The 27,805-nt window shown below is 48.0% G+C and overlaps 1 protein-coding gene across 1 annotated transcript; it reads right to left on the bottom strand.

The window, feature by feature from the left end:
• Positions 1 to 253: 253 nt before the first annotated feature.
• Positions 254 to 27,197, bottom strand: LOC131585777 (heparan sulfate glucosamine 3-O-sulfotransferase 3B1-like). Its single transcript, XM_058852260.1, has 2 exons — positions 26,601 to 27,197; positions 254 to 1,273 (listed from the first exon to the last, which is right to left on the bottom strand). Exons 1-2 carry the CDS (start codon positions 27,041 to 27,043, stop codon positions 655 to 657), a joined length of 1,062 nt encoding a protein of 353 aa, XP_058708243.1. The 5' UTR covers positions 27,044 to 27,197; the 3' UTR covers positions 254 to 654.
• Positions 27,198 to 27,805: the final 608 nt, after the last annotated feature.

The following is a 27,805-nucleotide window of genomic DNA, read 5'->3' on the forward strand; positions in this document are numbered from 1 at the left end:
GCTCTGCAGCTTCTCTGCTGGAAAAAGAGCACATTGCTCTCCTGGCAATTCTGAGCAGGAGTCCTATGGCTTGGGGTTCCCATGCTTACAGCCACTGGCAAAACATGCTGCTGCTCAGCAGAGGTATGTGGGGTGCAGGGATGCCCAGCCTTCCTCCCACCAACCCCAGAGAAACCCCCCAGGGCCGTGGAATTAACCAGAAAACTGTGGGATGAGGGACTACAACAGCGGAGCAGAGACTGGGACACCGGAATAGGGAAAGCAAGTGTTTATAAAGGCCAGATACCCGTAACAAAAATAAACTTGTGCTTTCCCTCCCTCCCTTCCCTCCCTTGCTTCTTTAGATTTTTAAATACAAATTTTTTTTTAGGAAAAGTGGAAGCACTGTCTGTTACAAACCAAACTAAAGAGAAAGCAGAAGGGGAAAAAAACAAGGAAAGGAGAGACATTAGAATTAAACAGTGTGGAATGTTAAACAGGTTACAGGCTACCATTCTAGCCAGTGCGGTTAGGCAGCTTAGTGAATTAATTGCTTAGGAATTAAAAATAAATTATTATAAAATAGATTTCTGTACATTTTACATACATATATATCTCTTTATATAAGCAAACCGTGCTGGACAAGTAATAACAGGGGGCTTTCCCATGCCAGGCTCAGTCCCAGCCGAAGTCCTGCCCTGTCATCTGGTAGAACTTCATGTTGAAGGGCCGGTAGAAGTCCCGCAGCCTCTGCACCACCTCCTGGTCTATGTCAGGGTGGGTCCTGCCTTTCGTCTTCCCCAGGCAGTGGGGTTTGCTGCTGCCCTCTGCCTTCTTCAGGCACGGGAAGCCCTTGGTTTTGTTGAAGTAGAAGTGTTTGTCAGTGATGATCCTCTTGAGGCCTAGAAAGTCCTGGACCCTGCCCAGCTCCCCTGCGGGGTCGCTGATGAGCCTCTCCCCGCTGACGAAGAGGATCTGCCCGATGGGGAAGTAGAGGAGCCAGTTCTCCAGGTGCTTGGCATAGATGCCGATCTGGATGGCGCTCCATGAGGTGTCGATCAGGCCTGTAGTCCTGTTTTTGAAGGTCAGGCTCTCAAAGGTGGGGATGTCAGGCTTCTTGGAGAGCGTCTGGGTGTAGTCCGAGATGGCTCTGGTCACGGGGTCCCGCACCACCACGATGAGCTTGGTGTCCTTGGACATGGAGGAGATGCGGGCTGGGGCCTCCTTGGTGACAAAGTAGCTGGGGGTCTTCTCCATGGTGATCTGTCCCTCCAGTGTCTTGGGCATCAGGTCCCTGCCAGCAAAACACATAGGCATGAGTCAGAAAGGCAAGGAAGAGGAACAAAAATATCCATATGCATTCACATATATGTTCACACATAGATACAGAAGAATTCTTCTCCCTAAAATGCCTTCACAGCCATTTGGATCATACAGAGAAATTCAATTCCCATTGATTTAGGGATTGGGGAGGGATTATTATTAAAGGCCACTGTATTAGAAATCCAGCTGAGTAATCCCCCAGTTATCCGTCAGTGGATTAGCTGAGCTACACTTAGGGCCTAGACCATGGCAGCAGGTACCACACCAGCTCCAGACTGGTCAGGATGAGTCCTGAGCTGCACCAAATGGCTGCTCTGGCTCATGTCAACACCCCTGAGACCTCAGCCAAATCCAAAGCTCCTTTCCCCATAGGAATGGGAGGATGGTACAGCAGAAAAGCAGGATATCACTAGAGCACATCCACCTCACTTTCCCTCAGCATCCCAAATGCAAAGCTTTTCCCAATTCAGGCACAAGGGTGCAATTTTCCCTGGCTTGCCAACAGCAGGACTTCACTGACAGGTGTCCTCTTGCATCCAGTTTCACCCCCTGCTTTACTATTCCCTATCACTTGCTTCCTCACATGAACTTGAAGGGGCATCAAGAGCTGCCCATGGTATCTTTAGCACAGTCCAGGAGACAATGAGGACAACCTCACCCCAGCACTACCCCACAGGTTATAGCAGGTCAGGATATGGGATACAACTGTGGAGAACACAACCTTGTTGCAGGACAATGCATGGACAGGACATACCTTCACAAAGTACTTTTAAAACTTCAAGCATTCAGCAATTCCACCTTATTCCCTGGCTATTTCTAATTAACCACATGGGGAAAGAATAGGGAGCTTGCAGAAATGATGGAAGTGGCACAAAGCAGGAAGAGTCATTTTTTCCTATCATTCACTAGGCAAGTTAAAATATTGTAGACCATTTGCCAGTTCTTTTCCTTTATAGCCCAAATGGACTCATTTGCTCTGGGTTGTGAGACAGTTGAAAAGAAAAGGCAAAAGGGGAGTCAGGCACAAAATTAAAGCTATAAAACTTGATTAAGTTTTCAAAGCATCCACTAAGCACATAGAAATAAGCAGCCAGTATGCGATCTGCAAGCCTGAAGCTGTGCTTCCCTCAGCCATATGACACCGCACGGAGGCTGTTCCCAGCAGCCATCTCCTCCCTCACTGCTTTTATGCTTCCACAGCAAAGATCACTATTAAAACAGTCACTGATAATTTGTGCTAAAGCCAATGGCTGCCCTGATTAAGAACTCAAGGGAAGAAAACTGACCAATCTGTTCTGAGGGCAAATAACAGGGGATCCAGGAATAAGAGGTCTGTTTGCATTGAAAATCATCCCATGTCTATGAAATTTGGTCAGTAGCTATTTATGCAACTACTGGTGAGCTCACGCTGTACCTGGAATTTTACTTCATCAGCTTCTGGCATTACCTTTGTGCAATCTGTTTACTGGCAAGGGGCACCCAGTGGCTGCATCTCCATCCTCCCTGTGAGCTGTGCCTAGAGGCTGCCTGTAAAGCCCCTTCTCCATAGTCCCAAGGTGGGAGACAGTCCCTGTGCCAAATCAGCATGACACTCTGGGAGAAGTGGTGATGGAAAAGCTGAACTGGGGAGGAAGAGGATATCAGTTTGTGAAAACCTCCAGGTATGGCCAGAGGTGGTGGCAACCCTGAAGGCTGGGATTTCAAGTCCACACAAGTGGAGTTTCACATGCAGATAAAAATCATGCTGGTCTACCAAATACCTGGGATGTGAGAGCTTCTGGAAGGCAGGAGCCAGCATGTGTGCCAAAATCAGCAACCAGAATAAACCTCTGACTAATCCTTCAGCTTTCTGGCCAACTCTGCAACCCCATAATGCTGTCACAGAATATGGCCAGTCAATAATGCTCAGAGCAACTCTTAAATTTGTCATGGGCTCATGTAGATTTTGACATTTACTCATTAAGTGGTATCTCTTTTTATGGCCACATTAAACCCAAGTTCTACATCCTGCACTGACCACCAACTGCTTTTCAACTTGATTGAAGAGGTTGTTTTCCACCCATGAAGCCTTTAATGGCCTAGGCCCTGACTAGAGAGAAGAAAGGTTCCCAAAACATTCTCAGGTTGCCCATGTTGTACTGAAGCCCTTCAGCTTTAGGTCAGGTTCATCAGATTGCTGGTTGTATGGGGCCCTGCATTTTGGGAAGGATTTCTCCTCCAGGACTACTACAGCCAGTATTAATCAGTCTCATGGGAATGATGCAAGGTTTATTTTTCCCCTCCTTGCACAAGAAAGGCATGGAGTAGGGCTAGGCTGTGAAACAGGAGGAAATTGCTGGGATGGAGTGCCAAGTCAGTTGATTCAGTTGGGAAACACAGGGTTCTAATTAGCATTTCAGCAAATATAGAGGAGCACACCATAAGTGGAAGAAAGCAGGGAGTAACTCTTTACCTAAGAGGCATCCATTGGCCTGGTGTTCATCCCTTTGCAGAGCAGTGCATCTCCTGAACCCACGCTACAGTTGTGGCTGAAAGCACTCAGTTCTGAGCAACCTCCCAGATTGTTATTTTTGGAGAGGGCCTGAATTCTTGGCAATTTAAGAACATTTTGCTGGTGACCCATCACAGCAAGCAAAGCACAACACGGCACATTGACACACCTACTGCCCTCAGGTTGGCCAACACAGACTGAGGTGAGCAGAGGTAGAAACAGAACCTTCAACCCATGTACAAGACCTGGATCCACAAAAAACAGCCCTCAGGTTCTTGGTCCTGCACTCCCTTCATTGTACCCGCATAGGTGCCAGGCATAGTCCAAAACTGGCCCTCAAGATTGTCTCAGACTCTGCTTTGTTTGTACAGTGGCTGCATGAAAGGAAGACAGCTGCAAGTGAAGCCAAATATTGTGGCCCGTGGATGCAGTTTGAACTTCTGACAACACCATATCCAGGAAAGCAAGGTTTTGTTGCATGGGCATGTCAATTGGGAGGAGCTTTCCTATTGTTTCCATAACCTCCCATCCATCATGCTGGCAGCCAGAAACAGCAGAGCCTTGGGAACAGAAGGAACTGGTACACTGGCTGGTCTGAACTCACAGTGGTGGAAAAATCACCAAGAAGAATTTATTCCCATTCAAGCCACAGCTGGAGAAGGGCAACTTGGCCCAGCAGAACACTGCAGCTCCAACACAACACACTGGACATACATTTTGGTGGAAGGAGGACCAGATCCAGACACGAACATATCTGTTCCTGGGGCTCCAAGACAGCAAGGGCCATGCTAAATTGCTGCTGCCTTGGGAAGGGAAAGAGGACCTGTGATGGTGAGAAGCCATGATGCCCTGGCAGCATGCAGCTCCTTGGGAGAAAGGAGTAGGATCCAGCAGAAACCCACTTTCAGCTCAGGGGTGGATACAGATCACCCTGGGGCAGCCTGTGACCACTGGGAAGCCTCTGTCTCCAGGGAGCATTCTCACAGCACCACAGAGACATGGGCAGCTCCTGCCAGCACTGTCTGACACAAGGTGAGAAAGGCAGAGGTGCAGCTACCACTGCTGTTCATGTGGGAGAGCAAAAGGAGATGACAGAGGGAGTTAAGCTGTGGTAAACAGGGAGCTCAGCTGAGCCCCAGGGTTGGATAGAGACATCACTGAGGGCCATAGCAGAAACTGTAGAAAATATAGTACAAAAACCTTGGCAAGCCATCCCTCCTGCCTTGTTATCCTCCTGCCTTCTGGCAACCTAGAGTTCAAAGACCTCTGGAGACAGCATTTGCATCCAAATCATCCCATTTCATAGTGATTATGAACTGTCTAATCCTTTCAAACCCATGAATACTTCTGGCCTTGAGAACATCCCACAGCAGAGAGTCCCAGCACCAAAGCACTGCCTCTACCTGCCATTTCAACTCCATCCACACTTCCCTGCTTGGGAAGGGATGAGCACCTGCTTATTGAGTATGGAAGAAGGAAACGAGGATGAGGAGCACCAGCAGACTCCCAGCATCCTTTATTCCCCACCAAGCCCAGCCAGCAAAGCAAAAGTGCGGCTCCGCACTGATGACTAGGGCAGAGCTGCCAGAAACTGGGTCCCAGAGAAGAGAGGAAGTTGCTTTGTGAGCACAGCTATGAATATTGCACAGCTATGAATTTTGCACAGGCAAAGAGCAAGCCCCTAACCCTGAGCTATTAACATGTCAAGAGGAACAGAGGAAAAGCTTTTCCTTTAATGAACATTTCCGCAGAGAAGTCTGCACCCTTCGTAGGCGAAGTGATAGGCTTAGTCTAAAGATGGATTGGCCTACTTTACCTATTAACCACTTAAACTAATGTAATGAAGTCTCTCTTCATTCAAACAGCCCTAATCCCCAGCCCCATGCAGCTCTGAAGCCTGAAATAAGAAAGATACTAAGATGAACTCAGCCAGGCTGTTTCTTGGAGAGGCACCAGGCAGGGGATTTTATGGGGTTTTTTAAAGTGCAAACTTCTCCAATGTGAAAACTGGACCCAGAGCGAGATAAATTTACAAAGTGGGAATGACAGGTGGCCACATAGTAATCCAATCCTGAAGCCTAATGCCCTTTGTGGCAGCTTTTGTCTGCACAGAGGGGCTCCAGGCTAATCTGCTGCTACTTCTCAAGGAGGAAGGGGCCAGGGGGGCAAGGGGACCCCCACAGCCTGTTGCTGCATTGTTTGCCACAGGTAGGACAGAGCAGTGCAGGGCAGAGCACAGCAGTGGTGTCTGGTTTTATCCCTGGGGATGTCTGTTGGTCCCCCCATGCACCTCCTGCCATGGCAAACACCTGCTGGGATAAAGCTCCACTCTGCCAGAGCCAGGAGCCCACAGCAGGGCTGAGCCTGGGGGGCTGCAGACACAACCAGCTGCCTGTGGGCAGGGGTCACCATCAGGCTGCATGCTCAGGTGTCCTGCTGCCCAACAGAAGCCCCAGAGCTGAGCTGGTGAGCTTTCCTTTCCAAGGAAGGTTTCATACTGGGTATATTCCTATCCAGCATCTGGAGCCACCCAGCATCACTCTGTGAGATGTTCCCCCTGTTCCAATGAATCCAAGTAATTAGTCCCATGGGTAAGTCTTAAAATCGTGTTGTCCTGTGATGCAGCTGCAGCAATGGCACCTTCCAATCTCAAACCCCTCTGCTCCACACCACCACACTTCCTCAATTTCCCTCGGCAAACGTGACAAAACTCTCCCAGAGGAGACGGACAAGGTGTCCAGACAAGGTGTAAGGGGTGTTGAAAAAGCAGAAGTGCTGTTATGGTCAGGATAAAACACCACAGCACCTAGATGCAGCTATGAGATGCAGGCTGGGGAGCACTCACAGCAGTCCCCACAGCAGCTCTGCCAACAAATACAGCAAGAACTATCTTCAGTGTAAAATTTTTAGACTTTCTCCCCATGATTGTTCCCTAGAAGCAAGGAAAACAAGGGGAATGGGAGGAAAAGCAAGTCAAACTATTTTAGACATCAGCTGTATTCATGCCAAACTCAGGTCTGTAACCCAGAACCATTTGCTTTGCAGCCCAGCACTGCATATACAGAGCATCCAACCTATTGCTGGCCAGTTTCTATCCCATTCCTCACTGATGTTTTAAGAAGACAAAAAGTGATTCCTTTCCAGAAAACCTAATTTTGACAAATCAGATTTTTTTTCTGGGGAAAGTGCTCCCCAAATCCTCCCAAGAGGCTGTCCAAGAAATTGCATAAGTTAGATTGAAAAGTTATGGTGAGAAGGTGAATAGAAATTTAAAAGGTAAACACCAAAGTTCTTCTCCCAGCCTAGGGGGAAATAGATTTTTTAGCCTCCAGAGTAATGACAGAGGGTTTGAAAACCGAAGATGACACCATGTTAAAGTACAGCCAGAACAACCCAGAACGTGGCAGAATGCACGTGATGAATTTAAGATTTTTGCTGCATTTTTAATTTACAGGTTGGAAAGCAGACAGGCCCAGTGGTACCTGTTTCGAACAGTTCTGAGAAACCAAGTGCAGAAGATGAGAGAGATTAAAGCTGTATCCCCTCAGAAGTTGATGCTTTCCAGCCTATTGCATCTCCCTCTGTCTTGTCTCCATCCCAAGGGCAGTTTGGTACCCCGTTCCCATCTGGGCATGGTCCTGTTCAGCTTTGCTCTAGTCAGGATCCTACCAAAGCCAAAGGGTTCATTTCACACCACAGTCTGTCAATCTGCCACCTTAAGACAATTTGAAGAGGGGTCTACTGCAACAGCCAATTCTCACTCTAATTCCTGCTGCTTCTCTGCCTTTTCTCTCCTCCCCATCTCAATAAATAAATTTAGGCAAGTGAGCTAATTATAATATCTTGAAAAAGAGCTGTAGACACCCAGGGAAAAGTGGGGTGGTACCTCCATTGGTGGTAGCTTTGCCTTACAGCTTATCCCTTCTGCCAAGGTGATACCCAGTTGTTCCCAGTTTGCAAGGCAGCATGTTGCTGTCAAAAAGCAGGGAAAATGTACAGTGCTGGTAAGAGCAGCCAGGGCCTGGATTAAAACCATGCAGCTGCAGCCCCATACTGCCACCTGACCACGAACAAGAGCTCAGAGATGCTCTGGTAATCAAAACCCCACAGGATCGCCAGCTCAGCTCCCAAGGCCACCACATTGGTCCCATCCTGACCCTACCAGGCCCTTTTCTCTGCATGGCTGATCACAAAACTGTTGAATCCCAGCAATACTCCTTAAAAGCAAGAACCTGACTAGCTGTGGGAAAGACTGTTAAAATAATACAGCATTTTAATTGCATCACAAACCCTGCCACCTGCACACAGGTCAACTGGCTTCAAAATTACCTTCTTGGCTTTGACTCTGCTTTCTGGTGCCAGCAATGGGATGAGGGAATGAGGGAGATGGAGAAAGAGGAAGAAATAGAGAGAGAAGAAATGATAGAAATTTTCTCTTTGGGGGTGTAAGTGCTTATTGCTTTATTATTTGGTGCATCGTCTTACCAAAATTTTCTTTGGCTTGAGCTGCTGTTGCACCACAGACCTGTACAGTAGCAGGCAGTCTCTCCTCTTTTTATGACCAGTGGTAAGAGCAACATGTGTGCCTTTGTTTCAAGCAGGAGTCTGTTGTTTGGGTTGGCAAATTATACAACAATAAAAGAGAATGGCTGGGAACCAGCCTCTGCCTTTTTGTAATGGATGTAACTCTATCCAGCTCTGTCAAACACTCGCCACAATGATTACACAAACCAGATGATGGGAATTAATGAGCTTTGGGAGTGAGGAAGGAGTAGGTGAAGAAGAGGGAAAGCAGGAAAAAAATATATCAGCCAGAAATTAATGTTTTTCTCATCCTCCTTGCCCCTGACCCCAAATCTGCTTGGTGATCTTCACTTATTGGGGAATTTTGAGGATTAAAGGAGGGAGAGGACAGTAATGGTGTGTAAAGAGTACCCATCAAGAAGGTGCTCTGGGACTTCAATGGGACCAAAGAGCTGGTGCCCACGGGTGGCATCACCATGTACCTCACAGGAACAGCCTCTGACCTGGCTGTGGAGTCTGATCTAAGCTCCTTTGATGCAGATGAAAAGCCTCAATCAAAGGTTTGGGGACTGGGAAGACAGATGGCCCTTTCGTCCCCCACTCCACACGGCACAGCCGAGATGCACCAAACGGCCCTGGTAAATCGAAGCAAGCAGTGCCCCAAGGAGGGGGCAGCACACTGCTACAAATACCAGGGTTTAGGATGTTTTTGGAGTTTAGGGGTTAACTTTTTTTTTTAATAAAATACTTTATCCACCTCTTCAAAAGTCACTGCATTCAAATCAGACCTAGGAGCCACCACAGAGGCTTGTCCCTCTCTCTGTGCTGGGATATGGGGAGCTAACCCAGCCACAGAGCTGAACAGACAGTTCGCAGCAGCATCCAAGCACCAACCTGGACAAAGCAAGACCTGATCCATGTACAAACCCTGGAGGGTTTGTGCCTCTGGGAACAGAAATGGGTGTAATGAGCTCCACCAGCCTCTGCTGCAAAGGCAGCCTCCCACCCTGTGCCATCTCTGACACAAATTCCTCCCCTACTGCATGAGACTAAATGGGTTAATTAGAAGCAGTCTCATAACCAAGACAGGAGATGCTATCCCTCACAGGGCTGCTGTCTTCTGTATCAAAGTGCCATCGATGGTGTACCATATAGCTGTAACCTAGAGGGGAGGAATAACTTAGATCAGCAGAAACACTTGATGGGAGTCTTGTCTGCGCACGACAGGCTTATGCTTTCACCAGACAGCACAATAGAGAAGCCCACAGGTTCCACAAAGACTCCTGGGAGGCTGATGGGTGCTGTCACCATCACTCCTGGGACATGCCCATTCCTTGGCAAAGGATGCAAAGGCATAAAGGTGGTCTTGGAAGTGGCTGATTGGAGCAATCCCCCTTCCTACCTGAGCCCATGCTCCATGCAGGGCAGACTCTGGGAGGAAGGGTTCAAGGAGCCAAGACCACCCTGGAAACTTGGAAGAAGTGCATCCTCCTTGCAGACACTCACATGAATGCACCCACAGGGTGCTGTCCTCTCCTTGTGGCCCTCTCCTCTCCTGTGGTCTGGGGATCTCCAGACCTGGCCAGAGGAGGAAAAGGGCAGAACGAGAATGGGCCAAGCAGCACACTGTCCCCTGCTGCTTTTCCAGCCTCCTTCCAAATTCAGCTTCAGAGGCCTTCTTTTGCCTAATGCACTTTGTCCACCTAATAATCTTCAGTCAATCTCTCTTCCAATCCCTTGTGTAGGTAACTGCCCCGTTCTTGTAAGTGTTCAAGGCCAGGTTGCATGGCCTGAGAAATCTGGTCTAGTGGGTGGTATACCTGCAGGGGGCTGACATGAGAGGGATATTCAAGGTCCCTTCCAACCCAGGCCATTCTGTGATTCCTCCTGAACCTCTGCAGGCACAGCCCATCCAAGGTAAGGCTCTTTGCTTTGCTCAATTTCACAAGCCCCTGCCCTTACACCATAGCCCCAGTCCTTGCACCATCACACCAGTCCATCCCTCCCTCCAAGTCTGGCGAGTACCATACCTTCCCCCAAGAAAGGGGGGAAGGCTGAACACTCCCAGGCTACTTGGTCATTCCTCAAATAGAAACTCCTCCAGCCTACAGAACAAACTCAGAATGTTGCCACTGCCACTTGGTCGATCAGACACCACCTGAACACAGACTGCAAGGATGTGGAGCTTTCTTTGGATTAGGAAGGGCCAAATTTCCAATTATTTTTTCACCTCTTCTCCAAGTAACAGCAAGAGATATTACTAAGACAAACCGCTAAGCAAGAACTTTCCCTCCTCCTTTTCTGAAGCCAGGCAAGATAGCCATCAACGTCCCCAGTTCATTACACAAGCCCTCCTCTTCTCTTTATGTAAACACGGAAGCCTCTTTCTACTCCCCACCATACTTAAAAGCTCTGAACTTCCACTAAATAATTATCTTCACTGGGGGGAGAGGAGCAAGCACTTTACATATCAAAGGGCTGCTTTGGAGGGATTTACAATAATTTAAGATGAAATGGTAAATATTCTATTCACTCCAGTTCATCCCCAGTAATAATTATAATCCTATTAGCAAGGTCCCAAGAAAGTGATTGCATTATCATCTAGTGAGCATCTATGTGGATTTCTTGGAGGGGTGGGATGGGGGAGGCCATAGGCAAGTAAAGAAGGAAAAGCAACAAAAGATGCAGTTGCCAGCATCTCCCTTCCCCCAGCAGGATTTGGGCTCCATTGTCCCAATGCTTCAATAGTGCTTTGCTCTGAAAATAAGAGCTTTTGAGCGCAGTAAGGGGGTGGGGCTGAAATGAGCATCTTATTCCTCTTGGTCACCGCCGCTTCCCTTTCATGGCCGAGGGTCCCCCCTTGATGCCGCTTTGGCAACAAAGAGCACCCGGTGCTGCTCCTGCAGCCCCGGGCCTGCGGCAGTGCCACAATTAAAAGCTAATTCCTGTTTATGGGTGAGTTCTTTAGAGTATTGCCCAGCATCACTGGGCTGTGCTGCCCACTGGTCAAGTCATGTGAGATTACTCTAATCTGTCTCTATTTCCCCCAAAAAGGACAGAAAGACTGGTTTTTTTAAAAGTAGAGCAGGGAGAGGGAAGTTCTGTGAAACTCACAATTTAAGGGGGAAAAATCCCCTGAACTCAGAAGGAAATATGACTGAGCTGACTGGCAAACTGGGACTAAAGCCCCTTTATCAGCAGATCGTGGCACCAACTGTCTACAACAAACTGTGTTTTATTCTTGCTCTATGACACCCCTTCGTACACCCCGTTAGAGTGTTTAACTGGAATTTATCCTTGCAGGACTGCCCCAGTCACACCAGTGTAATCCTCTTCCCTCTATTCTGGCAGCTGGAGGCCACCAGTGTGAGTCCCCAGCCAGCTTCCATCAGAAGCAGGCAGCTCAGCTCTGCTCGCTCTGGGAAATCAGCAACCACTCCAGAGCTGCACCATTTGCAGGCTTGTAACAAGCCAAGATTACTGTCACAGCGTGCAAGAGTTTATTGCAAAGCTGTAGAAACATTTTTCTCAATAAAGAAATAGACAACAGTCTGAAAGGAAGGAAAGAGGAAGAATTTTAGGCATCCAGAGAGATTTCAGTGCTTACAACTCATTCCTGATAATAAATAAATTCTCTGGACTGCCTCATACTGTTTTGCAACCAGAAAAGCCAGCAACTTCTCCCTCAAGAATTTATAGCCTAGTGTTAGCATTATGTGTACTAATCTCCTACTATGCAAAGAGTTGATAGATTCACTTACAGATCCATTGCAAGACAAAGCTCTGCTCTTGAAGAGTGCTAGCTCAACACATCCTTCCACCAGAGATATGAATTCTTGAATTCAGCTTTACTTAGCACAAATTCTGCCCTCATAGGAAGCTGAAACCAGCATCTGGACTGGGTCAACACCTGCAAGCACAGAATGTCCTTGTCCAGAAAAAAACCCAGCAAAACAAGAGAGTCAGGGTCTGGAGTTACTGGCTTAATTAACAAATAAAAAAGACAAAAACCCCACGGCTCTTGCAAGGCTTTTGTTAGCTCAGAGTAGGCCTGTGCAAAGGAAGCCTGACTTGGAAGAGGCTTAAAAGCAGACAAAGAAATCATAATGGTGGGTCATCCAAAACACATCCATCATACCCAGGTGATAGGAGGGTCTCCTGCAGCAGAGGATGTGGGACTAACACAGTCCACACTAACACAGAGACTCTGATCTCGGGTTTGGCTTTAACTCCATCAGGAGAACAACTGGGCTGTTCCCACAAGTCCCAACCAAAATCCAACTCCTTGCTGTCAGCTTTCTTGCCCTGCAGCAGGCACTCAGTCACATCCAAGAGGCACCAATGCCCACTGCTCACACCACAGCCCCTTCCCTCTCACCCCTTCCCTGCCACCAAGGCTCAGGCACAAACCCCAGTGTGGCAGGAGCACCAGCGACTGCTGGTGGTACCTTCAGCCACAGAGTCCATAGCCCCAAACATCTCCCACACCCACCAATTTGCTCTTAATTGTAGCAACAGCACTAATCCTCTCAAAGACGTTAAACCACCCCAGGCACTGCTCCTCACAGGTCTTCAAGACATCTCTCTTCATCCTAAATCTTGGGAAAATACTTCCTTGCAGTAAAGGGAGCAATATAATCAGGTTAAGCCCCAGAGATGTGAGGATCCAGGATCTGGGGGAGGCAGAAGTGGGTATTGAGACACACAGAGCTGGCACTGCAGAAAGAATACAGCCTGTTAGCATTCTGCTGCTGTCCCAGGAGCACTAGCTGTTTCAGGAATTAGATGCCCAAACCAAGTAGAACCACAACTCATCCATGGGCAGGTTGAACTACCTGCCACTGCACATGGAGCAGAACATCCTCCTTGCTCATCCCACCTGTGACACCAGAGCACCGTGGGGCTCTTGCCCCTGGCTAGGACACCAGGAAGTATTTCTAATCCAGGTAGCCCACAGGAGGCTATCCCACCAGCCTCATCCCTAAAGTACCTTGTCTTCCAGGCTCTGCTCCAGTGACTTGTTTTGCTGTATGCTGGAGGTGGTGAGCCAGCGAGCAGGGTACACCTCAATTTGGACCCAAAGGGCACATCTGGTGTAATCAATGCAGGGGAGATGGTCACATCTTGTACCCCCCAGTCACCTGTATGGCAGCAACACCTTGTGACAGTTTCTATAGCTGTGCAGCAATAGGGAAGTTTCCCAGATTCCCAGAAAAGGAGTCCATTCAAGAGAAAAACCTCTGGTTTGGGCCATTCTAGGGTGGGGGTCCATGCCAGTTATATGGATATAGATTTTTATGGCACACACTCATAAATTAACTTTCTGGTTAAGTAACCATGTAGTGACCATGGCAGTAGCCACTACCAAGCCACTAAAAAGCAGCTGAATGTCAGTGGCCAACCCTGTTCCACCACAGCTGGAACAGATATTCAGAAACACCTGACAAATTTCTACCCAGGAGAGCACAAGGAGATGAACTTCCCAGGCTTTTCCTCTCCTCTGGGGCACTGCCAAGCCACCACATATCACCTGCCCCAACGTTACTAGAAGGTAGGAAAAAAAAAAATCCAACCCACATAGCAAAGAGCCAGCCCCAAAAGGAAATAAAAGTCAACTGCTACTCCAGCAAGATATGTGCCCCTAATGCAATATTCATAAATCACAGCCCTGCTGAGAGGTCTTTTGTGTTTTCCCCAACACAGAAACAAATGCCCTAATCAGTGTGCCTGCACGGGCAGGTAATGAGTTCACCGATAATGTTGTCCTTTGTTAAACAACTGCATGAGTGGCCCAGCATTTGCACAGGGAGGACTTTGTTTGCCACCTTGACACACATTTCTCCTAATTAAGCCCAGCCTTCCTGTTCTGGGTCTGGTCTTTACAGCCATGATAAGAGAAAAAAGCCTCCCAGAAAGCTTTGGAGACCTGAGTGATACCCCAACTCTCACCCTTCGGATCATAATCCATGCTGGGGGAGCATCCCCAGTGACTTGTCTACCCTTGGGGTAAGACGTGCCAAAGTCAGGCTTGAGCCACTGTGCTGAGTTAGAGCCCCAAAAAGGGACTAGTGGCAGCTCTGCTTCTCTTCCTCAGCATGGACATAACAAAGCAGGGAGGGGAGCAGGGACACTATTCACCAGCAGCACTTTCCTCTGTGCACTGACATGCCCTGGAACATCTTCCATATCACATCTGAACCAGGGACCACTAGCTCTTCCACAGCACTTGGGAAGGGATCTCACAGGATGGGCAGGGCCAGACCAGGCTTAAAACAAACCTTGAGACACATTTACATCTATGGTTTTAAAAAAAAGCCATGTAGGATCTCCAGGAATTCACTTTCTGCACCTAAAGGGATCCAATGGGCAATCCAGCACCACCTGAACAGCAAAGACCTTCAAAACAACAGCTCAGAAAACAGTCAGCTTTCCATTTTCATGATGAAAAAATAAAGTTATGGATTTTTTCTGCCCTCTCTGATCATGTACATGTGTTCCACAGGCCAAGTAATGCCAACAAGGTGCAACCTCCACTTGCCTCTTCAGCAACACCCAAACCAGCCTTGAAACTGTGCAGCACTGAGGCTTCTCCTCAACTGTGGTAAAGGGAAGGGGATGCCCCTCTGACCATCAGAAGATCTCCCCCATGGCCTGTAACAGCAGGGAAGAACAAACCCATCAGAGGAAAACAGGGAAGGTGCTCAACCAACAAAGCACGTGCTCACCAGCTGCTCATTACCATCAGCATTTCATTGAGTGGGTCAAGAATTTAAAATTGGTTTAGACTTTATTCCCAGCTGAGACACTTAATTAACTTCTGAAAGTCTCCTGCTTCCTTCTCAGAAGGGAGAGGTGGCACCAACCACAACCTGAACTATCGGTAATCTGGGCACTGGCTCGGTCAGTATGACCCTCACTGGAATGAGCTAACTTTGCCACCCACTGGAACAAAAGCATGGCAAATTGGTGATCCTCTCAGTACTGATCCCTAAATGCATTTTAACACAAATGGGATTGTTACCTCAACTCATTTGTTAATGGATTTGTGATTTGCTCTCATAAAGGAGTAGCACTGAAAATCAAGATCTCTCCATGATAAACAGGCCAGGGCAGTGAGACATTTGTCCAGATTGAGATTTTTTCTGCCAACATCTCTACTCAGGCCAGGGTTAATCTCCTGACTCTCCCCTCCTTTTGATGCCTCACATCAAGCATCAAAGACAGAAAATACAATAATTTCCAGGACAAAAACCCAGCATGCCCATTGAGGCAATCAGGCTAGAAGTTTGGGGTGCCACAATATTCCTGGGTCCCCAGTGACACTGCAGGACTTGGGGTAAAGCAGAAGGAAACCAAACCAGCTGTGAGAAGGAGAGAAATTCCCAGTGAAGGAGGGAGACAGGTGCCAATTAGGGAAACATGAAGGAGCAGGTCTGTCTGCAGACTGCCTTTCTGCCCAGTCATTACCTGGGATCATGGCTTGGTCATAAACAGTCAATGACACCCAGCCAAGAGATCTTTAAAGAGCAGGCTCAGCTGGTGGAGATGCTCTGCTGCAAGTACAACAGATGCAAAATACTGCTTCTCATTAAAAAGGTATTCACATAATTAAAGACTTCCCATGGCCATACCAATGATTTGATCTAATCCAGAGCACTCAGGCAGTATTTAAGAGGGCCTGCTTCCCTTTTGTGATGGCTTGGGTTGTCTTCCTGTGTAACCCAGCCATCTCCTCACACCCCACACAGTGTGATGGCAGGTCCATGCCTGTGGTGACAACCAGGAAGGACCTTGTAAGCAAAAGCCAAAGCCCACCAGCATCCTCCAGCATCCCACCCTGCTTTCAATCAGAACCAATTTCCTTCCAGAGCCAGACATTGGGCTGAAATATCTCCAAATCCTTCAAGCTCTTGTACATAAAGAGCACTGTGGGCCAGTCTGACAAGGCCTTAGAGCACAACCCAAGTGAAATGACTTTTCTGTGAACACTGAGGACTTTGAATGACAGCTATTGTTATTCAGATGAAACCAAGTGTCAGATTAACAAATCAATGGGCATAAGAGATATTAAATGGGTGACCATTGAAGCTTTTAAAATACTTAAACATATGGATGAACCAAATGTGAATTGTAATTGACTCACCCGCACCTTTGATCTCTACACTCTTGGGTTCTCAAAGAGACAGCCCAACCCCTCCAACCCGGTTGAACTGATCTGGGACTCCATTGTGAGCCTCACAAAGTCCTTTCTGTCTGACTCCATTCCCTGGATGTAGATGCAGCCTGGTGCTTGAAAAGTGAGAAAAGTCAGCTCTGCCTTGGAGAGCCAGGGAGCTGGAGATGGACAACCTACGCTACCAAAACACAAACTTTCATATGGAGCCTATGACCCTGGGCATCTCCTCCACCAGTCATCACCCCTGTTGGTGGCCCTCAGTCAACTAGACATGGATGAGGAGATGGCCTAGGAAGCAGGAGTGAGCACAGGCAGTGGCAATGCTCATTCCCCCACTGCTCCTGGAGCCGGATGTGGGGTCTTTTGGTTTTCAAGGATTTCCCTATGAAAACCAAGGATCAGACTTTGCTGATGGGTTCAGGGCATGTACATGCCCCTGCTGTAAAATCTGGGCTGGTCTGGAAGAGCTGGAAGCTGCTCTGCCACTCTCCAACTGCCTTGACAGCACATAATCACTTCTGCTTGATTAAGAAGTCTGGTTTTTAATTTTCCTTAAGATGTTTCTGCAGCTATATTGAAAATAACACAGAAGTTAAATAAATATTCTCCCTAAATTTTTACATTTGGAAAGAGTTTTGACCAGGTTTAGATAGACACATGAGAAAATAAATAAAAGAGCATTATCAATTTTGATACCATACAAACCTCATCTCTCCAGGAGTCACAAGTCAAGCAATTGTTGGTGTTTAGTTTCAAGCCTCATTACTAACTTAAGTTTCTGTATCTCTTCTGGGAAGAATAAGTCCAGCTTATTCTTCCCTCTCGATTCTGCAAATGCCACAGAAACATGCCTTCAGGGAGGTTTTGAGCCCCACACTGAAGCTTCCCCATGTTCCCCATGATGGGGAACAAGCTGTCCAGCTTAGCTCTCGCTATACTGAGTCTCAAAGCAACAGGAGCTTTGGAATGCCTGTTACTGAAGGCAAATGCCAGCAGCTATTCCCAGCACAGGGCTATTCCCAGCATCAGGCATCACCACCAAGTAAATCGATTCACTCTGGGAAGGCAAAGACTTGGCATGTGCCCTGTCCTCCAGCACCAGGAGTGGGTTTGATGGGGGACCTGGGTGAGGCAGAGTAGGCATTGCTCTGCCCCTATCATTTCTGGGCTCCGACCCAGCTGTGCAGCTGCTTAACCCAAGTGGTGAGCCCTGCTGGAACAGCCGAGCCTGTGACAACTGCAGGGTTCACCCGCAGAGGAGCCCCGGAAGAGGAAGACTGTGGGGAGGAAGGCAGAGAAGAGGAAACTCACAGGCTCCTAATCTACTTTAGGCCCACATGAACTTTCTGTTTATATATAGCCTAATTAATTATTACACTGCATTGAGCAGTTTGACCTTGAAATCATCTCCAGGGGGAGGCAGCAGTAGCAGTGCAGCTAGGGCAGCAGGCCAAGGCTCCGGTGTGTGCTCAGACATGGCGCAGGGCCGGTGGCTCCTCCTGCGCACCCGGCTGTCCCAGCACCAGCCTGTAATTACCAGGCTTTGGAGCAGACAGCAGCTCCCGGCCCCCTCAGCTTGCAGCAAACCCAGGTTGAAACCCTAACCAGCTATTCCACTTCTGCTTTGGCAAGGCTGATATCTCCTCTCAAGGCTTTCTTCCCTGCTCAACACCCCATATTAGCTATTCCCTCTGCTTTTCCAAATGCCATGCAGACAGCCCAAGGCTCATTAGTTACCGGACCAGCTGAAGAGGGAAATTAAAAGGGATAAAAAAGATATTACAAGCTTTGTGTTAATTTGCAACAAGTTCAGTGCACTGCACTGGGAAAAAGGAAGATGGGCTTTGCTAAGCACCTCCTCGACAAGGAGCAATGTCCAACTGCCTGGCTTTTTGCAGCTCATTTTGGTTGGTCCAGCGATAGTAAAGTCAGAGAAGGAGCCAGGGATGCTCAGAGTCACCCAGACATCTACTACTGCTCTGCTGGTCCTAGGTGAGACCTTCATGAGCTTGGTCCATTCCAACCCACTTGCAGAAGATGGGAACCCCCTAGCACTCAGGAGATTGGCTCCAATCTGGCACAATTCCCTAAACATGACACCAGAGGTGTGTGCAGGAAGCTCAGAGCAGAGGCATAACACCTCAATGTCAGGCAGCATGTTTGTTCCAACACGCAGAGACACAGGGCACAGCACAGTCATAGGGTCCCCCTCTGCAATTCATGTTTAGCAACAGCATTCCCAGTCCTGTGTACAAACCAGCTGAGGGCTATGTACAGCCACTCCAGGAACGAAGGACTGGGACACACCTTCTGTTTACTCCAACACCTCCTGATTTCCTTCCAAGTCTAATACACCTTTAGAAAAACAAACCAAAGGCATGCCAAAGCTGCAGGCCTTGCCAGTTTTAAAACAAATATTTAATAGCTCAGTGAAGCAGCAAAGCACTTTATAAGGAAGATGCTGGGGTTTTGTCCTCCCCCTAGTGACAGGAGGATCCCTGCTCTGAGCCTGCTTAGCCACTGCAGCCCCTGGACCCTATCCCAAATCAAAAATACTACTGCAGCTTAACCCCAGTGCAAATGCCCTTTCACTAAATGAGCACTTTTTCAAAGATTTCCTGTGTCTCTCTGTGCCATTCACCCACACTTGAAGTTTTAAGTTTTCAAGTTGCAAGACTTTCAAGCTTTAATGCAAGTTTGCATTTGATAATCAAAAAAGGCTGAAAGTTGGGGCTTTAATATAAAGCTTGTCAAGCTGCTTTACTGAAGTTAAGAATTGTAATGGACTTTGGGTTCTGTGGGGATGTGCTCTGCACATGCACATGGATATATGCTGAGGGTCTGATCTTGGAGCCCTTCCCTAAGCAGGGCTCTGGACTGCATTCCATACAGTCATATCTAGGGACCTGGTTCAATCTCTGTCACCACACACTGCTGAAGACTCATTTCCTCATCAGAGCCAACCTCCCACATGAAAAAGTGTATTTTTTAAAGGGAATTAATGTAGCAGAATACAGTCATACTCAGTACTGTTAGACCATGTTTGGGGCAATGCAATTTGGCCTTGTGTTCACTCTTAGGAAGGATCTATCAAATGCGCACATCCAGCTGTAATGTTGTACATTGGCATATAAAATGAAAGCCCACACACAGTAATTCTCTCTTTATTCTGGAAGAGCTGCCTGCTGCACTGACAGGAATGCAAAGTCTGTGCCAGCTCCAGGGAAAGGTTACAAATGCTCACTTTTATTACAAACCAGCCACCTTGTGGATTCGCAGAAATCCCCAGCAGCACCAGCAGAGAAGACTGGCCAAATTTCAATTCTGACTTACGGGATTTTATCAGCACAACACTCACAAGAAGACCAGGAGAAGGGAGGATGGCACCCACCAGCACAGGGATAGCAAAGCCAGGTTCCATGTGTGATACTGTACAAGCCACATCAAGGGCAAGGCCAGTCAGCCATGCAGCCCTGCATCCCAGACAGGCTGCAAATTAAACTCTGTGTCAGACCTGCTGCCAAACAGAGCCATGACTCCCTTGATGCCAGGGCTAGGTCACAGCATCTCTCTGTGTGTGTATGTTCTTCCTCCCTCCCTTTTCTGTAAGGAAGGGAGAAAATAAAATTGCTTTGCTTTAGAAGCAGGCTAGTTCCAGGGTGTTTCCAAGGAGGTTAACGTAGAACCTGGAATTATTTTTCTCTAAATAAAGTTTCCCTAGCCACCATGTGGCAGGGAACTGCCATGCTCACATATCTTGATGGAAAAATATTAAAAATTGAATTACCCATTTACCAGAAATCAGTGTGAGATCTGCCAGCAGCACCTGTACACCTATTTTCCTCTAACATTCCCACCAACATCATCTAAAATCCTAAACACCCAAGTTTCTGGTCTTCTCTGAATGATTCCTGAGGCCACAGGGCCAGGAAGACAGGTCAGGCAGCCAAGCAAGCCAGCTCACAGCTCCCAAAACTCCCTCCTCACCTCTGGACCATCCCAGTACAAGGGCACCACATGCTAAATCATCATCATCACTGAGTTCGTTTTCCTTCTCCTTCGGTGCTATTCCTAAGATGAAAACCACTGTGGGGAATGCTCAAGCCAGCATGGCACCAGGAGAGATTGTCCCCATTGGATCACGATTATGAAGGAACTAAGGTACACTGCACATCCCAGCAAAGTAGACCATGCTTTCCCTAGCTGGAGACAGAGGGACTGTGCTCCTGACCCCCATTTCTTCCCCTCAACTGACCCATGGCACAATGTGATGCCCTTCCCCATTTGTCTCTGCACCCCTTCTCACTACCTTCAAACTGGGAGAAACTCCCTGATGGCAAAGTCACACCACCACAAATGCCTGTCCTGAATTCTCCCCACCTTTTCTCCGAGCCTGCTGATAATCAGTATCTTTCATCACAGGACCCCTGGTTTCCATTAAGAAAGCTAAGATAAGGTCCATTTACTCTGTTGCCTTCTATCTGCTGTTGGGCTGAGCACCTTTAGAAAGCACATGGCGTTTCTTGCAAGCTAATTAAAGACACAGCAAGCTGCTGAAAGACCTGGAATTGCAACAGTTAGGGCAAGACCCGGTAGAGTCAGCAGCAGCAAGTCAGGACCCAGCACAGCACTTAGTCATTTCCCACAAACCAAGGAAGAAGCCTCTCTAGCCCATCCTCACACACCACATGGTGACAACAGGTAGTAGCTGATAGCCTCTGACCCACCATTTACACCACTGAGACACTGTGCCCCACTATTTGTTGTTCTTTGAACCCATAGGTTACCCATCCCACATGGCCCTGGCCCATTCATTATCACCTGAACCCATTGGTCACCCATGGTCACACCACCAGGAAACATGAATCCCATGTTGAACGATCACTAAATTAGACTTCTTCCAAGTTGGGATGGGTAAATAGCCCCAAACCCAGACTCAAGTGAACAGAGCAGCTCAACAAGAGAAGCCCGAATACAGGACATTCTTATCATCAGGTAGATTGGAAATACACCTCCAAAGAACAGGGATTTGGGTAGAGTTTCTATAGCCACTGCACCCAGAGCTTGCTGGATGCTTTTAAAAACAAATCCTTGCCTGGAAGTGCCTTGAGATATCCAACACTCACTGTGTGTTACAGACACCTGCCATGGCCCACTTGAAAAGAAAAAGAATAATAAATCCCAAACCCAGAGCTGAGCCCATGGGTTTTCATTCCCATCATTTTCATGCCAAGGAGCACAATGCTCCCAGCAGGCCACACGGTCTTGCGCTAACACGATTAGCCAGGCGGATCCACCATCCTCATCCGTCACCCCCAACGCTTGGTCAACTTTGAAAAGTTCAGCAGCTCAACAGGTGAGGCCATGAAACCCGATCACAACAGACAATGTCATTCCCCCCAGCGTCGTGCTGGGAAGAACTTGTCACGTGCGTCATATCGGGCAACATGCTTGAAACAGAGCAGTGCACTGAAACCCCAGCAACACGAATAATCTTTGCCATCTGTTTGAACAACTCAACCCTCCTCAGATCTAAAGGAATGATCCCATGCAAACACAAGGGCCTTGCTGACTGATTATAGCAGCCCAGCCCTTCTTTTTGGGGGCCATTTTCCTCCCAGTGTTACACAGCAGCTCTGGAAGTGTAGGGAGCCACTGCAGTGGCCAAGGGGGCACTCAACTCCATGCACATTCTGAGGGGACCATTAAAAGTCCCCACTTGCTTAAGTACAACACAATGCAACGTCAAGAGTTGAGTTTTAATTTTTTTTTTTTCACATCAAGAAAAGAAAATACCAAAATTGTTTAGCAAAACGTTCCCAGAGAACACAACTGTCCTTTAGGATATGTTTGTTCTGACCCAGCACAACTCGTGGGAATGCAGTGGAGGAACCTGTCTTTGCTCAGATGTAGTCATTTGCACCCAAATTCCAGTTGGGAGTATCAGGACTGCTCCCAAACTTCCTGGGGCAAATAAACCATATAACAGTTGGTGGAAACCAACCACAGTTCTTTCTGTGCTGCCAGGTCCATGCCTCACCGGGAAAGCAATTAAGCAGAAGGTATAAAACCTTCACTAAAGCTGAGCTTATAGAGAATGGCCAAACACAAGGGCAAAATCCTGCCTTGCTCAAGATTCAGTTCATCAGGGCTTTCACCCCAAACTTTGACCATAATTTCCTTTTTCTTCCCTTGCTCCCAGCCTGGCTGATTGTAAGCACCAGCTTGTACCCCCACACATTCTTTGGGGGGAAAAAAAAAGAGGCTTATGGAGAAAAATAAAAAAAAAATAAGGAAGTTTCTCCCAATTCAGGAATTGCTGACAAGCATCACTTTGCACACTGAAGTTCAAGCAATTTGGGAGTCTAAGAAATGCATATTTGAAACAGCTTATCACACACCACCAGACCACAGGGCATGATCTTGCTGATACAAATCACTGATTCTCTCGCAAGGAGAATGAACTAAGGCAACTTAGCAGTAGTGGGAAGACAAAAGCACTAGCATTTTAAGAATTTTCCATAAGAGAAAAGAAGAAAAAAGGACAAGAGGTCTCCCTGGTGCTAGAGGCAGAGGAGCTCAGCCTAGTCCTGCTGTCACAGTTACAGCCGGCACAGCCACGGCACAGGGGCTCCTAGCAGAGAGCTACAGACTTGAAATATAAGTCAGTGACATTGAGTAGGGCTGGCAATGCCCAGCCCAAGGCAGGAGGGACTAGGCATTACAGCCCACTGTGCTGAAAATAATAATAAAAAAGGGAACAACCCAAAGCATGTAACACTAATGACAATCATTTTTTCTTACATTAATTATAAGACAACAGGCTTTCAAGTGCCTAGGATATTTCAAAATGCATCATTGCATTTGTTCAATCAAATGAAGAAAATAATAAAAGAAATTCAACAACTGATTTTCTAGGCTTACAAGAAGCACTTCTTTCCTCTCCACCAAGCTCTACAGTAAACCCCAGAGAGAACAACAACATCCCTACAGGCCACTCAGCCAGACACAGGCTGTGGAGCTGAACTCCCTACTGCCACAAAGAGGGAGCTTCTCTACTATCCAAAAATTCAAGGCACTTCATAAAATTGGTTTGTAATAGTGGCTGGATCCCATTTCTCCTCTGTCATGGTATGTATTTTCACTGGAAGCAGTTAACATACTGTATTCATTATTGGGGGGGGGAGAATCCTGCAATGTGCCTACATAAGTTATTTCCATTAAATTTTAGTTACCTCACTATCGATAAGAAGCATTTCATTTTTCCTGTTTTCCCTCTGCTTCTCAGGAATGATACTCGGCACCACTTGATGGTGTTCTGCATTCCACACTACAGCAACAAACTAACATATTTCATTTCACTTGACAGAAAATGGAGCAAGGAACAAGTTTGTGTTCCCTCGTTCTAAAATTATTTTCAATAGATGAAAACTTCAGACAGAAATAAGTAGTTAAACAGGATTAATCAGAGTCACCTCCAAAAATAAGAATTCATCAAGCTAAACAAGTAAATTTGATGCCTCTGCATCTTGAAAATCTGAAAAAAGAGATTTTGGATGGTAGAAACAACTTAAACAAAAACTCCTAACAAATACAAACAAATTTAGCCAGTTAGCTAAAACACACTTCAAATGAGATGCGAGTCAAAAATTCTATCTTCATCTTTCCAAAGCTAGGCAATTGGATTTACACTGCACTCCGGGTGCTGAGGACACAGTAACTCCCCTAGTTCCGAAGTTCAGCTGGTTTGAGCAAAAACATCTGAAAAATAGAGATGAGGCTTGCCCAGCTAAATGCATGATGCTGACACCATGCACCTTTCATAGCATCATTAATCCAACTGTACTGAACCAGTAACAAGAAAATATAAACACATCTCCTTATTAATACTACGATAATAAATAAAAGCCTCATTTATGTCTGGGAAAAATAAACATTTTCTTGAGAAGTGCTGAGAAGCCAAGATTCACTGAAGTCAGCAAGAGCTTGGAGTTACTACTGTATAGGATCTGACTTATAATGACAAAATTTATAGGAACAAACTTTTGTGTCTAATTCTAATTAAGTTAGAAATAATGCACAATATATAACAACTTGTCTGGTTTTCATCTTCCCCAAAGTATTCTGCATTATTTAGTTCCCACTAACTGACCTAGGTCTGAATCCCACAGACAGCCAGACACACTCCCGTCTTCGGGGTGAATCACACACGACTGATTCCAAGACTTCCAGCATCATTTACTCTTGCTGCTTGAGAGCATCATCATACAGACCTCAAGATTTATCAGATTTCAGCTAAAACAGCCCGTTTGCAAAGACACTAATGAAAAACTACAGTGTATTTGCAGGGACAGGGCCCGCACTGCTAAAAATTCAGCAGCTGATAAGGTGAAGCTTTAGGAAGTTAAACACAGCTTTGATGCCTGTTCTCCAAATTTAAAAATAATGTGTATCCTCTAAATATTGGCTTTTACCCACTACATTTGGGATAACAAATGAACTCAATCATAAGCATTATTCTCTTCTTCTCCCCTTCCACCTCCTACTTGTAAAAGATTAATCAACCATTTTATGGTCTAATTTAGGTGCCTAATTAAAAACAGAGTTCAACATATACAACACCATTTTGTTAATAAATCCTGACAGGTTTTCTGCTCTGTTACATGCAAATTCTCTTGCAAAATACGAGATTAATACTTTTTAAAACTCAGTGGAATTTACAAAGGTTTCATTTGGGCTGCTGTGGGATAACATGCCACATCCTACACCGAGATGACAGAATTTCTTAAAACGAAACAGCTTTCAAAAATTACTTCCTCCTCATCAGATCTTATCCTGAACTCATTTCACTAACTGCTGAGGGATGGCAACATTAAAAAAAGAGACATAAACCTAATTGGACTTGCCTGGTGGGAGTTTCAAGACTACAAAGAGGTTACAATTCGTAACTTCACAGCTCCCATCTAGCTTCAAAGTTTCCATCTCTGCTCCTTTAGCATTCCTGTAAACACTCAGTAGAAAGACATGTTCAAAGTACTCCTGATAAAGGAACTTCAATCGGAAAAGGCCGGGAAAGGCACCGAAACGGGAGTCGCCCCTCGCTCGGTGTCCGATCGCGCTTCTCCTCCGCACCCACCGGCGCCCGCTCCGCCGAGCCCACCCGCACACAGACATCCCGGACCGGGCTGCTCCTCGCAAAACCACTTAGAATTACAACCATCCTTACAAGATGCTAGCCACAAATTTATAATTTTCTCCGAGTCCAAAGGGTTCATCCCGTTCCCGACGTGCCCGTCCCCCACTACACCCCACACCGCTCCCGCCGTCCAGCGCTGGGCTGGCGATCGCGACCTCGGGCAATCGATCAGCTCCAGAGATGAGCACGGGCTAGGAGAAAGTTAACGGAGACTAAACGCAGGGAGCGAGTGAGGAAGTTTTATCTGGAACTGCCGCCTGCCAGTCCCAGGCAGCGCTACCGGAACGGGTCAAACCCTCTCCAAAAGTGTCAAAAAATTCCCAAACGGGTAAACCCTCCCCACCTCGCCTCCCCCCATACAGAAAAGGGGAAAAAAGATAACGGGTCAAATCCCACTCCAATGGGTTAAAAAAAACCCAAACAAAACGGGTAAAAAAGCCCGCAAACGTGCGGTGGTTGAGTGCACCGCCCGCCAGCCGATGCAGACCCGGGAGACACACCAGTCATCCCGCAGCAGCACCTTGAGCTGGAGCAAAAATACTCTACAGCTAAAGACCTGGAAGTACAGCGAAATAAGAGTGTTCAAAATTATTAAATTAATATTTAACCTTTATATAGAGATTAAATACGGTTTGACTCGCGGAAAACCTGCAGACGCCCCGCCGCCGCCTGGGCTAACGGGGACCGCAAGTTGCGCTCTGGGTTTATTATATTTTTAGGGGTTGCTTTTTCGGGGGTAAGCATTTAGCGGAATCATAGCTAAACTCATCGCCCCTGGCGCTCCCCAACTTGCTGCTCCGGAGCCCGGGGCGGCGGCATCCCCTCACCGGGACGGCGAGCGCAGGACGGCGGGGACACCGCTCAGCCCCGTCCCGCCGCGGGGCCGCTGCCCGCCCTGGCCCGGCCCGTACCTGTACCAGGCGAGTCCCCGCTCGTAGTTGCGGTCGAAGAAGTGAGGCTCAGCCCCGACGGCGCGTACGTCGGGGTGCACCCGCAGGAACTCCAGCAGCGCCCGCGTCCCCCCCTTCTTCACACCGATGATGATGGCCTGCGGCAGCCGCTTGGTACCGGAGCCGTTAAAGAAGCTGGAGATGGGGCTGCCGGCGTCGGGCGCTGCCCGCTGCTCCTCCAGGCTGCTCTCCTCGCCCGGTTCTCCCGGCAGCAGCGGGGACAGCGGTGGGGCGACGCGGGGCGGTGCGGGTGACCCGCGGGTCGTTAGCCCGGCGCAGGAGCCGGCGCACGAGTAGAACATATAGAGCCAGAGGAAGAGCATGATGAAGAGCAGCAGTAGCCTCCGCCTCAGCGGCGGCAACGCAACGGGGACATCGAGGCAGCGGTTCAAGCGCTGCCCCATGTGCCCGCGGGCGGACCGGGACGCATGGCTGGAGCCCGCCCGGCTCGGCTCGGCTCTGCCCGGCGCCTCATGGGCACCCGCGGAGCCTCAGCACGGCCCCATCGCCGCCGCCCGCCCAGCGCCGTCTCCCGCCGCCGGCAGCGCAGGCAGAAGCAGCGGCGGGGCGGGGCGCGAGCCCGGGGGACGGGCGGAGCCCTCAGCCAATCACAGCCCCGAGTTCTCGCATAATAAGGAAGGGCGGGGCGAAGGTAGAATAGGACACGGTTATTGGCTGATGGCGGGGGCGTGGCACCGTCGGGGCGGGGCCTCGTCGCCCGCCGTCGTGGCGCGGTTGCCGCGGGCCCGCTGGGCACTCCCGGGGCGGCTCCCGCAGGGGTCCGGGGGCTGCAAATCTGCTGTCATGCAGGGGTGTCCCCTGCCTTGTCCCCCCGCGGCTGCAGGGAATCGCGAGCTGGGGGTCAGGCACTGGAGGCATCTCGGTCATTCCTTTCTCCTCCTTACTCCCAAACATTTGGATAGCAAGGTTTCCAGGGAAACTTTATTGTGGTCTTTTAGTACCTAAGTGGGGGTTATAAAAAAGGTGGGGATAAACCTTTTACCACAGTCAAGGTATAATGGTTTTAAACTGACAGAGGGCAGGGTTAGATTAGATATTAGGGAGAATTTTTTTTACAATGAGGGTGATAGAACACTTTCTGAAGTTGCCCAGAAAAGCTGTGGGTGGCCCATCCTTGGAAACATTCAAGGCAAGGGTGGAAGGGG

The sequence above is a fragment of the Poecile atricapillus genome, chromosome 17 (genome assembly GCF_030490865.1).
Source record: "Poecile atricapillus isolate bPoeAtr1 chromosome 17, bPoeAtr1.hap1, whole genome shotgun sequence".
NCBI lineage: Eukaryota > Metazoa > Chordata > Aves > Passeriformes > Paridae > Poecile > Poecile atricapillus.

Excerpts from the sequence above, each read along its gene's own strand:
- LOC131585777 (XM_058852260.1), bottom strand. The coding sequence starts at position 27,043 with ATGGGGCAGCGCTTGAACCGCTGCCTCGATGTCCCCGTTGCGTTGCCG. Across the intron at positions 1,274-26,600 it reads CGGGGACTCGCCTGGTACAG|GGACCTGATGCCCAAGACAC; the intron begins GTACGGGCCGGG and ends TTTTGCTGGCAG.